Source organism: Gopherus evgoodei, chromosome 22, assembly GCF_007399415.2.
Source record: "Gopherus evgoodei ecotype Sinaloan lineage chromosome 22, rGopEvg1_v1.p, whole genome shotgun sequence".
Taxonomy (NCBI): domain Eukaryota; kingdom Metazoa; phylum Chordata; order Testudines; family Testudinidae; genus Gopherus; species Gopherus evgoodei.
Window position 1 is genome coordinate 4,046,255 of NC_044343.1, and position 14,461 is coordinate 4,060,715.

General features: G+C 57.4%; 1 protein-coding gene across 1 annotated transcript in view; it reads right to left on the reverse strand.

Moving 5' to 3' along the window:
- Positions 1-1,383: 1,383 nt before the first annotated feature.
- APC2 (APC regulator of WNT signaling pathway 2) overlaps positions 1,384-14,461 on the reverse strand; it is a 45,760-nt gene continuing 32,682 nt past the window's right edge. Inside the window, exons 9-15 of the mRNA XM_030540264.1 lie at positions 14,001-14,391; positions 12,823-12,918; positions 12,306-12,445; positions 11,249-11,326; positions 10,471-10,587; positions 9,890-10,104; positions 1,384-9,139 (exon numbers count right to left, since the gene is read on the reverse strand). Of these exons, the coding sequence (XP_030396124.1) occupies positions 3,511-9,139; positions 9,890-10,104; positions 10,471-10,587; positions 11,249-11,326; positions 12,306-12,445; positions 12,823-12,918; positions 14,001-14,391 (6,666 nt within the window). The 3' untranslated portion in view covers positions 1,384-3,510. The remainder of the gene's footprint in view (positions 9,140-9,889; positions 10,105-10,470; positions 10,588-11,248; positions 11,327-12,305; positions 12,446-12,822; positions 12,919-14,000; positions 14,392-14,461) is intronic.

The window sequence follows — 14,461 nt, forward strand, 5'->3', positions numbered from 1 at the left end:
CACTATGACCCATCTGTATTTTGAATGGCCTATAAGGCTCTGCCTAGCACCTGAAAGCAATGTCAGAGGCTTAGTAGCGTGGCTGGGGAAGGGTTTTTCCATGAAAAAATTCAAAAGAAACAATATTTTGCAGCCCTTATTGGTGACGCATTGGCCATTTTCAGTCCCGTTTTTCTGTTTTGAGAGGTTTTTAATCAAAAACTGAAATTTTGTTGGGGGAGGGGATTTCTGTTGAAAAACTGGAAATTTGGCACCTTGAGGACTTAAAATGTAGGGGCCAAGAGCCTTTCATGCAGCTCCAAAATGGGGCAGTTAGATGCACACGTCCCCTTTGTGAATGCCAGCCTCTCACTCCGGACTAAAAATGTTGTTGAGCTTGCCCCACTTCCAAAGTGAATAGAACTGCCCCACATGGAGGTCTTCCTGAACAGCCGTTGCTGAGTTGCTCCAGGTTTAGAGAAGCCCTTGTGCTCCTAAACCACTTAGACACTTTTGAAAATGTCCCCACCCCCCCACTGTTTGAGTACCATGTACAACTCTCACTCTCCATTGGAGCTGGTACATATCTGACTCTGACCTCCCTCCCCCCAATTACCATATCATCTGGGTAATTTACCACCTTTAATCCTCATAACCTCCCTGGGAGGCAGGGCTATGTCCTTATTTTACAGATGGGGAAGTGAGGCACATGGAGGGCCAAGGTCACCCAGGGAGTCTGTGGCAGAACAAGTCCTTGATGCCAGCTCTCCACAGTCCTAAGCTAGAGCCATTCTGCCGGCCTTTCCACCTAAGGCTGCAACAGCTCTGGTAGCTCTGCTCTGGCCTTGTTCCAACCTGCACTCTCCTAACCCACTGTCCCCTTCCTGCCCATCATCTGTTTCTACAGCATGGCTTGGGGTGGGACACGTTTCCCCAGGTAGCTTTGTTCAGCACCAGGCCCATGGGCAGGGCGGGGGCAGGAATGGGAATGCTACTGTATCACAGCTATTAAATAGCCATCTTTATCTTTCATTCAAAAGGATCCCAAAGCATTTTGCACAGCACAGACTGAATAGTGGCCCATGAAAGTCAGTGACAAAACTCACATAGGCTTCTATGAGACCAGCATTTTGCCACGTACAACAGCACCTTTAGATGCAAGTATCTTCATCTGCCACTGAAATAAAGCCACTTCTGGGGCTGAACGTGGTGGCTCCTTTCAACAGCACACAGCAACGCTGCCAGCTGTGGAAATCAAGCTGTGCCCTGCATCCAGCTGAAACGCCTGGATAATTCTAGGGAGGTGGAATGGAATAGCCCATCTTGGAATCAAGCCATGACCTGGTAAGAACACCTGCCTCTGTCATAAAGACCCTGCACTTTGTCATCGCTACTGCGAAGGAATCTGGGCGGCCTGCAAACATTTATTCCTTTGGAAACTACCATGCAATTATCATTCAGCAGATTTAAATTAAAAATCTGGCATTCTGATTAATGTACAACACTCTTTCAAGAGAAGAGAGCAGGCACTGGCCAAACTGACACCCCCAGAATACATCTTTTTTTTAAAATACCACTTCACCCCCACCCCCTACAATCTGCCCTCCTGATCCTAGGAAGCCACGTTGGCAGTTTCCCTCCAAGTTTTGCAACATTAATCAAAGCCAAATCTGACCATGCTGGACAAAACTGTTAACAACAAAGCCCAAACATGTGGTAGGCAACTCCCTCTGCTCTCTGCTTGTGATCAGGCAAGGCCCTGAAACAAACAAGGAGTCCCAAGTCCCAGTGTACCTATAAAGCACAGTATCTTTGGGGGCAGGAGTGAGGCTGGAGAGAGAGAGATACGTGCCTCTCTCTCTCTGCCTCCTGTTTCCCGCTTGCAAATCAGGAAGTCACTCCCCTGCCACTGACCTCAGTGGTGTGATGCTGGTGTCAAACCACAAGAATCAGGACAAAATTTTTAAGGGGAGATTTTCACTCCATGCCTATGGAATTAGGCACCCAATGAGCAACTCTGTCTCAGAGGCCACGGTCAAGGGGCATTGATACGGACCTTGCTCCTTTCCTCATGTCCCACTGCAGCCTGCGACTCCCTCCCACCCCTTGTCTGGGAGGTGTTGGAGCACAAATTGGACTAACCAAAGGTAGGCCCTGAAGCTCATTAGGAGTCACCTCTGGCCCCAGCTTTAGCGCCAAACCTGCATAGTGGGGCTGAGTTTATAAAGAGGATGAATGGCATAAATCAGCCTCTCCCGCCCAGACCCATCCCCTCGCCCACAAAAAACACAAAAATGGCCTTTCCTCGCCCCAGCTCCTTGGCGTTCCCCCATGTGCTGCGAGAAGTGTTTCCATAACAACCCTCCTCCCTTGGCGATAATAAGGTGCTGCTCTGCTCCCCCCAGACACTGGGTGACACCCAACGCAAACACAATCCCAGCAAGTTAGTCATTAGCAGATTAACCAGTCACCATAATTACAGGCCTCGTGCTGCGCAAATGGCTGGTTCCGTAACAGGGAGGTTCTGCCCTTCTTCTGTTCCCCACTGTAGAATCCTCCCCAGATCCCCTCACCCCACCCCTCTCCCGCTCTGCTTTTGGTCCAGGGGTGGGTTTCTGAAAGTGTTTCTGTAAATCAGTTGAGATTATTTGGATACATGGATATTAGTGCCGACATGTGAGACAAAGCATGCAGCTGAGACCTAAGATTAAGGCTTTTGCTTGAAGCATTCTTGGTGGTTGGGTTTGTTTGTTTGTTTTTTTAAACAGAAAGAGCAGCAATCCCAGTTCCCTTTGAAATCTCAACCTCCTGGGAGAATTTAGAGACATCCCAGTGAATCAACGACCCCTGTTGGTTGTCCTTGGATCGAAAATCTCAAGTGTGCTTCAATGAAAGCATGGAGAAAATGGGCCTACAGCCCCTCCTGGCATTGGCCTGTCTAGCGGGGAAGTTGGCTGATCGCTGCTTCAAAGTTCTTCAACAACTGTGAACTGCGAGGCCATCAAGACGTCCCATAGGCTTCACTGCAAAAGTCCATCCCTTCGTGCAGGACACCTGTGGCCATCTAGGCTCCATGGATAAAAATCCCTCTCCTTAAACTAGAGTGTATGGTGATCAGACATCGCAGAGAAGACATTGGCACAGCCATCAGCAGAACACAGATGTCAGGGGGATAGGGATGGGCAGTTACCTGGTTCTTTCCCAGTGCCCGACAGTAAAACTTCCAAAGTTCCATTAAACAAAAAAGAAAGGGCAGAGAGAATAAAGGAATAAATACTTGCTTTTCTCCAGGTGTTTTGTGTGTGTCTCAGTGAAAACTGTCACAACCCTCCTGGTCAACAGTTACATCAATGCAAAAGTTCCTCCTTGGTTTATTAAGCTTGAGAAAACAAAAATGCTGCTGTTTCTGTCTCTTTATGAACAAGAGTTTTGTCCTCATGGTGGTGCAGTAGTGAGAGTGCCTGGGGCTTTGCTCGTTTCTTAATACACTATCATGAAAGTTGAGGTGCTCTTTGCATTTGCAATAGCGGCTTAAGCTGGCATTTTTTCAAGCGATTTCTTGTTGATCATTGGTGCTACCATGGGACTGGGAACATAGTTGAAGGGAGTCACCCGGGCAGATCTACTGGGAGAGCTGTGCCTGCTGGAGGGGAAGCTCCCAACAGATCCAGTCGGCCCTTCATGGCTGAAGGAGATGGGCATGGTGCCCTTGGTCAAAGTCAGGCACTCTGTTTCGCTCTTGGGCATCTCCCGGGTCTCCAGCGTTGGAGAGGTGCTGGAGTTGGTCTTGGTGGTGGGGTAGTCCTCAGTTTGCACCACAGCATCACTGGTTTTCCTTTGGATGGGGATCTGAGCACTGGGGGTCTCCTCCTCCAGGGTGCTGACCAGAGGCAGGGCTGAGGAAGGCAGGGTGCTTTTGAGGATGTGTGGGATGTCTTCGTCGCGGATCCTTCTCCAAGTACCCTTCATCATTGCCATCTGCTGCTTGTCCTGCTGCCCTGGGTTCCCCACTGCAGGATTCGGGGTCAGCTTGGAGGCCTCTTGGCTCTTCCTTCTCCTGGCTGATGACTCGGAGCAAGAGGACAGGACGGAAGAGGGGCTGCTGGTCCTCTTGATGATGCTGATGTTGGGGGAGGAGGAATACCTCTTGAAGGGCTCAGGCGAAGGAGTGTTGGTCTTCACAGGCAGCCGGGAAGGGCTCTCGGAGCTGGTCCTCCGAGGAGGCCTCTCACTGGGAGAAGTTTTGTTGTTGGCCAGGGTCCTTGAGATGACTGGCCTCTGGCTGGTCACCACCGGCTTGGCCACCTTGAGCTCTTCACACCTGGAGGAACACAGGAACACAGCTGGGAGGCCTGGCCTGCTCCTCTTGGGGGAAGCGCTCTGAGACAGCGAGGACATGGACTTGCAGGAGGAGAGCTCGGAGCGGTGCCTCATGATGAGGCTAGAGGACTCCTTGATGAAGGTGAGCTGCCTCAGGAAGCCGGACCGGTCTGACTCGCTGCCACTGGACCTGGCCGAGGACATCCGCACCAGATTGAGCCGGGCGGGCGGCAGGATGCCCTTCCTGTTGCCTTTCAGCTTAGGGCTGCCCACGTGCTCTTCCAGCACCGGCATGGAGCTCTTGGCTGGCAGCATCTTCTTGTTCGGCTTCTGCATGAAGGGGATGCGGACGGGGGATTTCTGGGTCTTGTGCTGCTTGGTGGCTGGGGATTTCTGGGGGGGTGCTTTGGGGGCGGAGCCTGTTGGGGAGTTCCTGCTAACCTTCACCCCCTGAGATGGCAGCTGCTTGTTGAGCTGGGAGGGTGATGTTAACTTCTTCTGGGTGGGCTGGGAGGGGGTGGAGGTCCTGGAGGAGACCGAGGATGGGGTCTTGGTGATCCTGGCGGGAGGGGTGGCGCTCCTCTTGGGCAAGGTGAGGTCGGCCATCTCTGAGGCCTTCCCCAGCCTGTGAAGACTCCGTGACCTCTGCTGACTCAGGGTGAGGTTTTGGATGGTGGCTTCGGGCTTAGTTGTGGCTGTTTTCTGTGGGGTGGACCTGGGGCTTGGGGAGTCCTTCACCGCACTGGGCACGTAGATCACTGTCCTGCCTCGGAAAACCACTGGCAAGTTCGACATTGGCTTCTGCTGGCTTACATTTTTCTCCACCCTGGCATTTTTGCCCCCGGAGTCCATCACTTTCTTGCTCTCCTGAAAGGCCATTGCATGGTCTCTCTTCTCCACCTCACGGCCTACCCCACTCCTAGCCCGCTTCTTCTTATCCTTCCTGTCCAGGGACAGCTGCAGGGTGGGGCCGACAGACAGCCCTGACACAAAGGAGAGGATGGAGTCAGACTCCGAGGAAGGCTCCCTGGAGAGGGATGCTGCAGCCTGATGCAGCCACGTGACGATGGAGTTGGCACCTTCTTGGATGGCCTTCCACTCGACGCTGTCCAGGTCCGAGCCTTTGTCCGACATCATCTCATCCGCTGGGTTGTGCCTCGGCTCCGGCTTCCGCTCCTTGCCAGCGGCGCTCTTGGGGTTGGCACCTTTCAGCTTCTGCTTGTGCTCGGCATTCCTGCGCCGAGCGGAGTGCCGCCTCCTCCTGGGCAAGGTGGAGCCAATGCACTTCTGCAGCAGGTCGTCATCCGAGGTGAAGCTCAGGGAGCTCGGGGAGCTGTCTCTCTCTCTGGCTAAGACCCTAGAGGCCGCGCTCTCTTGTATCCGGCTAAGAGTCAGCTGCCTGTTGGCCTTGTACAGGGTTGTCCGCTCCTCGTGGTCACAGAGGTCGATGTCACTCAAGGAGCTCATGGAGGAGCTGAGGGAATAGCAGGGCGGCGTCTCATCCACGATGAGGTTGTTGTGGAGTTTGGCAGCCATCTTGGTTTTGGCCTGCAGCAGCTGCCTGGAGCTTTGCTCCGGCTCCTTCTTAGGGGTGGTTCCGCTCCAGCGTTCCTTCTTCTGAGCCTGGGCAGGGCTGGCCTTCCTCTTAGGCGAGTCTCTCCGCACCTCCAGCAGGTCGTCGGAGTCGTTCTCATAGAAGCAGTAGACGGCCTCCTCGGTTGGCGTGGTGTGGCACAGGGACTGAAAGGCCATGCCCCCGGGGGCACTGTTCTCACAGGGAGCACCCTTCCTGGGGGGGACGCCCTCCGGGCGGACCCCTGCCCTGTCAAAGTCCAGCTCCAGGTTGGGTCCATTCTTCAGGGGAGGTAGCCCTCTCTTCACCTCAGCTGCTTGGCCCCTGCCTGCCTGGACAGGGCTGCCATGTCTCGACCCGCCCTTCTGCTGGTAGGCCGTACTCATCTTGGTGGGCATCGAGGAGTTGGAAGCTGCTTTTCGGCCTGGTGTGGGGCTCAAACTCCCTTGCTCACTGTGTGCTTCCATATTGCGCCCCACCGGTGGCCCCGCCACTTCCTTCCTCTCCAGCCTCTTCCCAGGGCCGCGCTTGTGGTCAGCCTCCTCCTTCAGTGGGTACTTGAGGGTCTCGTCACTCAGGGAAGCGGCGCTGGAGAAGTTGATGGGGGTGCCTTCTGCGGAGTCAGTGAAGGAGTCATCATCCCTGAAGAGGTCCCGGGCAGCAGGTTGCAGGTGTTTGGGGACGCCCCGGTGCGCATGGGTGGGCACCAGCATGTAGACCGGCATGTGCAGAGCCTTTTTGGTTTGAGGATTCAAGACTTGGCTGGGCAGGCCGGAGACAAGGGAGGTTTTGACCTTCCTGAAGCGGGAAGGCATAGCCGAGTTGATGCATTCCTTCAGGATCTCGATATCATCGTCTGAATTGAGCTCTGGACGCTCCAGCTTCCTCTTGCTCTCCCCGAATCTCTCTTCCCGCCTATCCTCCTGCTTCTCATGTGCCACAAAATTCAGGCTGTTCCTCTCAGGGAAAGGCGGCATAAGCTTCAACTCCACGTCCTTTTGGATGTAGTGCTCGTGAAGGGGCAGGGCACTTAGGCTGGAAGCGCAGGAGAAGTTCTCGTTGGGTTTCTCCACCGTGAAGTAGATCATGGAGTCCAGGTCTTGGGGCAGCTGGAAACGCTCCTTGAAATCCGTGATCTCCATGAACTTCTTGACGTTGTTTTCCCACTGGATGTTGAACTGGCTGGTCTCCTTCTCCGGCTGGGATCCCAGTTCGAACAGGGGCGTCTTGCTGCGGCTTGGGGGCATGGTCTGACCAGGGCTGTCCGGCAGCTCACTTGGGCTGATAGTGCCACTGATCATCTCGCTACAAGGGTCGCTCTGGATGGAGCTGGCAATGGATGGGCTTTCAAAGCTGCCCAGGGAGCTGACCGAGCTACACCGGCTCATCACCAGAGGGGTCTCCTGAATGTAGTTCTCCGAGGAGCTGGACGGGGTCAGGTCCTCGTGCCGGGATGGGGAGGATTCCTTCAGGAAGATCTTGTCGCGCTTCTGGAAGGGGATGGCGATGGGTTGGGAGATCCCTCCTGGCGTGGCCGGGCCCAGATCCGCTGCCTTCACCTTCTCCTGTCTCCTATCGCAGGCCTCGGCCTGCTCTACGTCATCTTCGGCCTCGGCGCCCTCCTCCACCTCGATGATCTCCAGGGAGGAGTCGCTGTCCACCTCGTTCTCGCTGTGACTCTGCCCGTCCAGCACATTGTCAGCGGAGGAGAGGGAAGAGAGGGAGCTGCACCGGGAGAAACAGATGGGGGTGTCCTCCACCGCATACTTCTGGACTGACTCCTGCTCCACTGGGGCCGGCATGTGGGCAGCCAGCTTCTCTGGGATCTTGCTCAAGTTCTCGGCCGTCTGGAGAAGCCCCATGGGGAGCCAGGCTTGCTTCCGGCCTGGGAGAGTTGGTTGGTAACTAGCACCAGAGAGTCCCACGGCACCAGGGGCCGAGCTGCTCTTGGCCTGATTCTCCAGCAGAGGGACATGCTGGTAAGAAGGGGAGAGTTTGATGGTGTGAACCTGAGGGTCGGGAGAAAGCTCATTGCCTGGATCCTTCTTCCACTCAGGCTCCTTCTCAGGGACATTGGGGCTGGGGAACGTCACCGCTTTCTTAGCCCTGTCATGTGTGTCTCCCGGTTCCAGTTTATCCGGCTCATCTGACTCTTTGACCTTCACCCCCGGCTGCTCCATCCTCTCAGGCCTGTGGATGAGGATTTTCTTCAGATCCAGTCTGCTGGGCCGCTTCTGGTATCTCTGCGGCTCCTCCTTGTAATCTAGGAAGGAGGCCCGGGTGCAGGGCTTCATGTGTTCCTTGGTGCAGTAGCCATCACTGGTGCTGCCGCTGTTCAAGCTGTCGTTGGACAAGCTGGTGTAGGCCTTCTTCAGCCTCAGGAGGGTGTGGGCCCGGCTCAGGTTCTCCCGCTTCATGAAGCTGCTGGCATCCGAGAGGCGACACGGGGAGCAGGACTGGGCCCGAGCCTCGTGGACCTCATCAGAGCCATACTGCCAGTCAAGGCAGTGGTCCTCCGAGCTCAGGCTGAAGCTGTCGTCCGAGGAGGTGTGGAGGGTGGAGATGTCCTCCACCAGCTTGTCGATCTTGGCCACTGTGGTGGAGATCTTGTTGGCCAGCTTCTCGGCCACCAGCGACACCTCATCCTCGGGCAACGGCAGCTTCTTGGGCTCGGCCAGCTTGCTGCTCTCGTCCTTCTCAGGCTCCGGGCCCCTCCTCTGGGTGATGGCCCTGGGCAAGGCCTGGCCCTGGAGAAAGGAGGAGTTGAGAAACATGGAGAGGATGGAGGCATTTCCAGTCTCCGCCCCTGCTGAGACGTTGGGCACCTCGTCGTCGTCGAAGCAGCCGGAGTCGGAGGCGTAGTCCTTCGCCAGGCTGTCCATGTGCCTCAGGGGCTTCTTGGTGTCGAAGGCCTCCGCCAGGTGCTTAGCATCCAGCTCGGCCTCCAGTGCCTTCTGCTTCCTCACGTAGAGCGAGGGCATGCAGGAGCCCGGGGAGATGACTGCAGTGTCCTTGTACTTGAGGGGTCGGTTGGTGAGCAGGTTCCGGAGGGCGGCGGCGCTGCCCATGGCGATCATCTTGTGCTTGGAGTGGATGAGGTTGCGCAGCATGCTGACGGCCCCCAGGTCCCACAGCAGCTCCTGGTCTTTGGGGCTCCGGGCGGAGAGGTTCCAGAGGGTCCCGCAGGCGTTGCTGACGATGGTGAGGCTGTGGGATTTGAGGTGCTGCAGCAGGGTCTGCAGGCAGTTGTGGTCCCGGAGCACTTGCCTGCAGGACATGGATCGACCTTCCATTAGAATCACCCAGCTTTGAACATCAGAGCGTTAATAAACAACACCACCGCTTTGCCCTCCTCGGCTACCCCTAGTCAGAGGATCTCAAAGTGCCTCAAAATCCTCCAATTGATCCACCCTCGCAGCAGCCCCATTCTACAGGGGGGCAGCTGAGATATAAAGAGGGGAAATGACTTGCCCAAGGTCACACAGTGAGTCACCAACAGAGCACCCAGGAGTCCTGAATCCCAGCTCCCCCCACAACCCACTGGACCCTATTCCCCTCCCAGAGCTGGGAATAGAACCCAGGAATCCTGACTGCCAGTCACTTCCCCACTTCATGCCTCAGTTTTCCCATCATAACGTGGGCACAATAAGCTTTGCAAAGTGCTTCAGCATCTTCTGGTGAAGAGCGCACAGTATTTACAGAAACCCGATCAACCAGCGTAGCACTCCTGAGATGGTAAGGTTCCTCGAGGACCGTGAGTCTGTTCTGTGGGGGAGGCACACACCCCAGAGGTACTACCACGAATAATATTAGTATCTCATCAGGGACAGCCAACAGTGACAGCACATCTTGCTGCCCTTATACCCAGGGGCCAGAATGGATCCAAGGCAGCTAGGGATGACCCACAGCCCCGCCAGATCCCACCCACTGACCAGCACAGTGCTTTGGAGTTGGCGTGGGGGGGAACTTGAGAGGATCGGAGTGGGATGTGGCAGCTGCCATCAGGGCAAGGCTGACCTGTAATCCTCCCGGGTGGCGATCAGGCTTGACACGTTTCTCAGGATGCCTCCTCCGCTCTCGATGATGGCCAGCGAGTTGCTCTGGCACTTGTAGGTGAGGGTGCTCACCAGGAAGCCCAAGGCGCCCTGCACCAAGCAGATGGCGGCTTTGTTCTCGGTACTGTGAGCGGACAGGTTCCACAAGGCGCTGAGGACACTCTTCAGGGTGGATTCCTAGCCAGGATAAAATCACCATCAGCGTCCCTCTAGTGACAGGACCTCTTCAACTGCACCGGCAGCATATCTGTGAGTGCCTCTGCTTTGCACGCACACCCCGCCGTCATTCGCACACTCACCGTAAGCATGCTCACTCCGTGCATGCCACGGCAACATTTGCACCTCCAGCTCACTGTACACATGCATGCCATCCCCTACATACACACTTATAGTGAGCGTGCAAGCCATCAGCTGCTCTGTGCGTGCAAGGGCAGTGTTTGCACATGCAGCTCATTGTGAGCATGTAAGCTATCCCCCGTTTTGTGTGTGTGCAAACGCAGGGTTTGCACATGCAGCCTAGAGATCAGGGCTCGCACCTCTTACCTTGGTGGCACGCAGGGCGCACTGCATCAGGCCAGTCACGCTGCCCACCTCGCGCAGGATTTTCTTGCTGTTGATGTCTGCCCTCCAAGAGAGGTTCCGCAGGATGCTGGAGACCACCTGCGGGGACGAGATGAGGATGTTCACACACAGGGAGGGACATGGCCAGATTCCCGTGCTCAGCCCACCTGCTCCGGGCAGAGCTGTCAATACAGGACCAGAGCAGTTTGGCCACAGCTCAGCGGAGGGCAGCATCATGATCCTCTTTCATCCCATCCGCCCTGCCACCCCAAAGTCTCCCAGCCCACCCTCCTGTTCCAGCACCAGCTCCTGGCTTGGCGTTCTCAGCAGAGGGGATCTATGGGGCGCTCCTGGGCCTCTTCGGATGATTCCAGGGCCCGCAATGGAACAGCCAGGCAGGATGAGCAGCAAGGACTTAGCCAGCTTGCTCCAGCAGGAGCAGGAACCGAAGAATCCTGCATCCAGCAGCACACACTGATCCTGGTGAAAGGCACCAAGTCAGGGACCGGGCTGGGCTTTGCCCTGCAATACCAGGCAGCCTCACCATGCGTCGCTGAGTGCCAGGCATGGGGTATCCAGAGTTACCTCGCTTAGCCGTGCGTGAGCGCCCCCGAGGCAGGCAGGCACCTGGAATAACTCAGGCCCTGTGCAGCGGGCAGTAGTCAGCTACGTGTGCCCAGGTGTATGCCGTGGCTTAGTGCGTGTGGGCGCGACTGCCCAAGCATCTGCCACAGCCCCAGGGGAGCCAGTGTCCACCTACCTGGTGCAGCTCCTCGTTCTCGGAGGCCAGCTGGGCCACAATGGCCTGCATGCAGCCCCGGCGGGAGGACAGAGTCGCCTGCCAAGAGGAAGAGATGGGGGAGGTCAGATCCTGCGCACACGCACCCCCAGTGCAGCCCGCGGGGACACCAGAGCCCCTGCCATTGTTGGAAGGGACCACAGCTGGGTAACCCAATGCCCCGAAGCTTAGAGCCAGCTGAGATCACTGCTCCCCAGACCCCTGGGCCCCATCCCCACCAGGATCCCTGCTCTGGCTGCATTCCCCTAACATCTCTGTCCTGTCCTCACCCCAGATCTCTGCTTCCCAGTCCCTGCCCTTGGGTCCTCACTCCCCACCCACCCCCGCACTCCCCCCAAGCCCTGCCCCATGGTCCTCACTCTCCTCCCCACAAGCCTTCCCAGTCCCTGCCCCTAGGTCCTCACTCCCCACCCACCCCGCACTCCTCCCAAGCCTTCCCAGTCCCTGCCTCATGGTCCTCACTCTCCTCCCCACAAGCCTTCCCAGTCCCTGCCCCTGGGTCCTCACTCCCCACCCACTCCCGCACTCCTCCCAAGCCTTCCCAGTCCCTGCCTCATGGTCCTCACTCTCCTCCCCACAAGCCTTCCCAGTCCCTGCCCCTGGGTCCTCACTCCCCACCCACCCCCGCACTCCTCCCAAGCCTTCCCAGTCCCTGCCTCATGGTCCTCACTCTCCTCCCCACAAGCCTTCCCAGTCCCTGCCCCTGGGTCCTCACTCCCCACCCACTCCCGCACTCCCCCCAAGCCTTCCCAGTCCCTGCCTCATGGTCCTTACTCCCCTCCCCCACATGCTACTCCCAACCTTCCCAGTCCCTGCCCCTGGCTCTTCACTCACCTCCCCCCCGCACTCCCCCCTAGCCTTTTTATCCCCTCCCTGACTCTCCTGACCTGTCCCCAGACCCCCACTCTCCAACCCCAGGGTCCCTGCCCCATCTTCTCCTGACCTCCTCCCCTCCACCTGTCACCTTTCCACGTCCTCCACCCCTGGGGACACCTTTCCCAGCTCCCCCCTGCCTCACCTTGTTCACCACGTCCCCGAAGGTGAGGTTGGTCAGTGCCATGCCCGCGTATCTCCTCAGCGCCAGGTTCAGAGGGTCACTGGTCATTTTGTGCATCTCATAATCCACCTGCAGCAGCTCAGCCACGGCCTGGAGACCACCTGGGAGATGATCCGGGTGTGTGGGGGGGTTACAGAGATGTACGGGCCCAGCCAGGCACTGTGGGGGGACAACACCCCCCGCTCCTCTTTGTGCCAGGGATTCCGCTGGTTTGTCAGTGAGGGGGTGGAGCTGGGGTCAGGGTGTCCCATTGAAAAGGAGCCAGGGTGCTGTATTCCCAGCCCCATCCCGTGTGTTCCCTGCAGGCACCCACCCCACTGCCAGGCCATGCCATGCAGGAGGGGCTTGCTCAGCCCATGGCATGGGGTACAGGAGCCCCCAGAGACTCTAACCCGTTGAGTCGTGTCCTCTCCACTCCCTGCCCACCCAGGGATGCGGGAGCAGAGCCCGGAACCCTCTTGGGGTGCGTGCGGCTTACCCAGCTCGTTCATGGCCCGCCTGTACTCCTCGTCGAAGGAGAGCTTCATGATGGCGCAGGTGGCCTGGCAGATCTGTGGCTCGATGGGCACCGGCACTGCAAGGAGAGCGGAGGTGAGCGACGCCAGCCCGCTGGGTGGCATGGGTCATGCAAGATCCCAGCCCAGCCACGGATCAGACGCACCTGGATCCATTAGCCATCGGAATCCCCAAATCCCAGCGAGGCGGGAGGGACGGGGCTGTTTTCCCATCAGAGAGGATCTGTTTTGCTAACGGGACCAACAGACTCTCTAGGGCCAGTCCGCCCAGGGATCAGAACCAGGGGAGAGACACCTGTGCTTAACCATGCTCTGCACGCTCCCCCGACACCCCTCCACCATGTGTGTGCACCTCACACACCTGTATGTACCCATCCCTTCACACACGCCTTCACTCACAATCACACACGTATACTGACCCCCCATGCACACACCTGTAGGTGGACACGCTCAGCTGCACACCGACACACACAGCTGCACACTGACACACACACATACCATATGCATACACACACTCAGCTGCACACCGACACACACAGACCATGTGCACACACACTCAGCTGCACACCCACACCGAAACTCAGCTGCACACCAACACACAGACACCGACACTCACCATGTGCATACACACACACACACAGCTGCACACCGACACACACACACACACAGCTGCACACCCACACTGAAACTCAGCTGCACACCAACACAGACACCGACACTCACCATGTGCATACACACACACACTCAGCTCCACAGTGACACACACCGTCTGCACACACAAACACACACATCCAGCTGCACACCGACACACACGCACACCATGTGCATACACATACACTCAGCTGCACACCGACGCACACACACACACGCTCAGCTGCACAGCGACACTCCCACTCACTATGGGCATACACATACACTCAGCTGCACACTGATGCTCACATGGACACACACACACAGAGCGGCATGCCAGCATGCACAGACATGCTTGCAAACCCCCACTCCACCCCCCTCCGCATACACATGCTCTCTCCAAGCAGAAGCATCAAGATCAGGTGTCCCCTGCTCCCTATGTCCCCCCACACTCTGCTGGGAGCAGCAGGCCCTGGCACCCCCTGCTGGAGACACCCTCACCCTTCCCTACCGGCACTGGCTTCGGGGCCTTTGCCCCCGTCTTTGCTCTGCAGCTGCATCTGCAGCCAGTCCCAGCAGGTCTCCGAGTAGGAGCGAATCTGCTCCAGCACGTGCAGCACCCGCATCTCCTTCTTGGCCTGGCCCTCGTCGGGCTGCGAGAAGATGATGTTGTGCAGGGCGGCGTTGGCCCGCATGCGGGAGTCCTTGCCACTGCTGGGACTCTGGGGGCCTCCCGGCTCCCTGTCCGTGTCGTGCAGGATCTGGATGAGGAGTGGGAGGCAGCCAGACTTGCGCATGGCCAGGCAGCTCTCCTGCGAGCTGGACATGGCCAGCAGGGTGCGGGACATGTCGTCCTTGTCCCGGGTAGCCAGCATGGACAGGAGCCAGAAGACCACTTCCACCTGCAGAGCACAAGCACCCAGTGGGTTACCCTGCACCCCACCCTGGCCAGACTGCCTGGCACAAATCCTG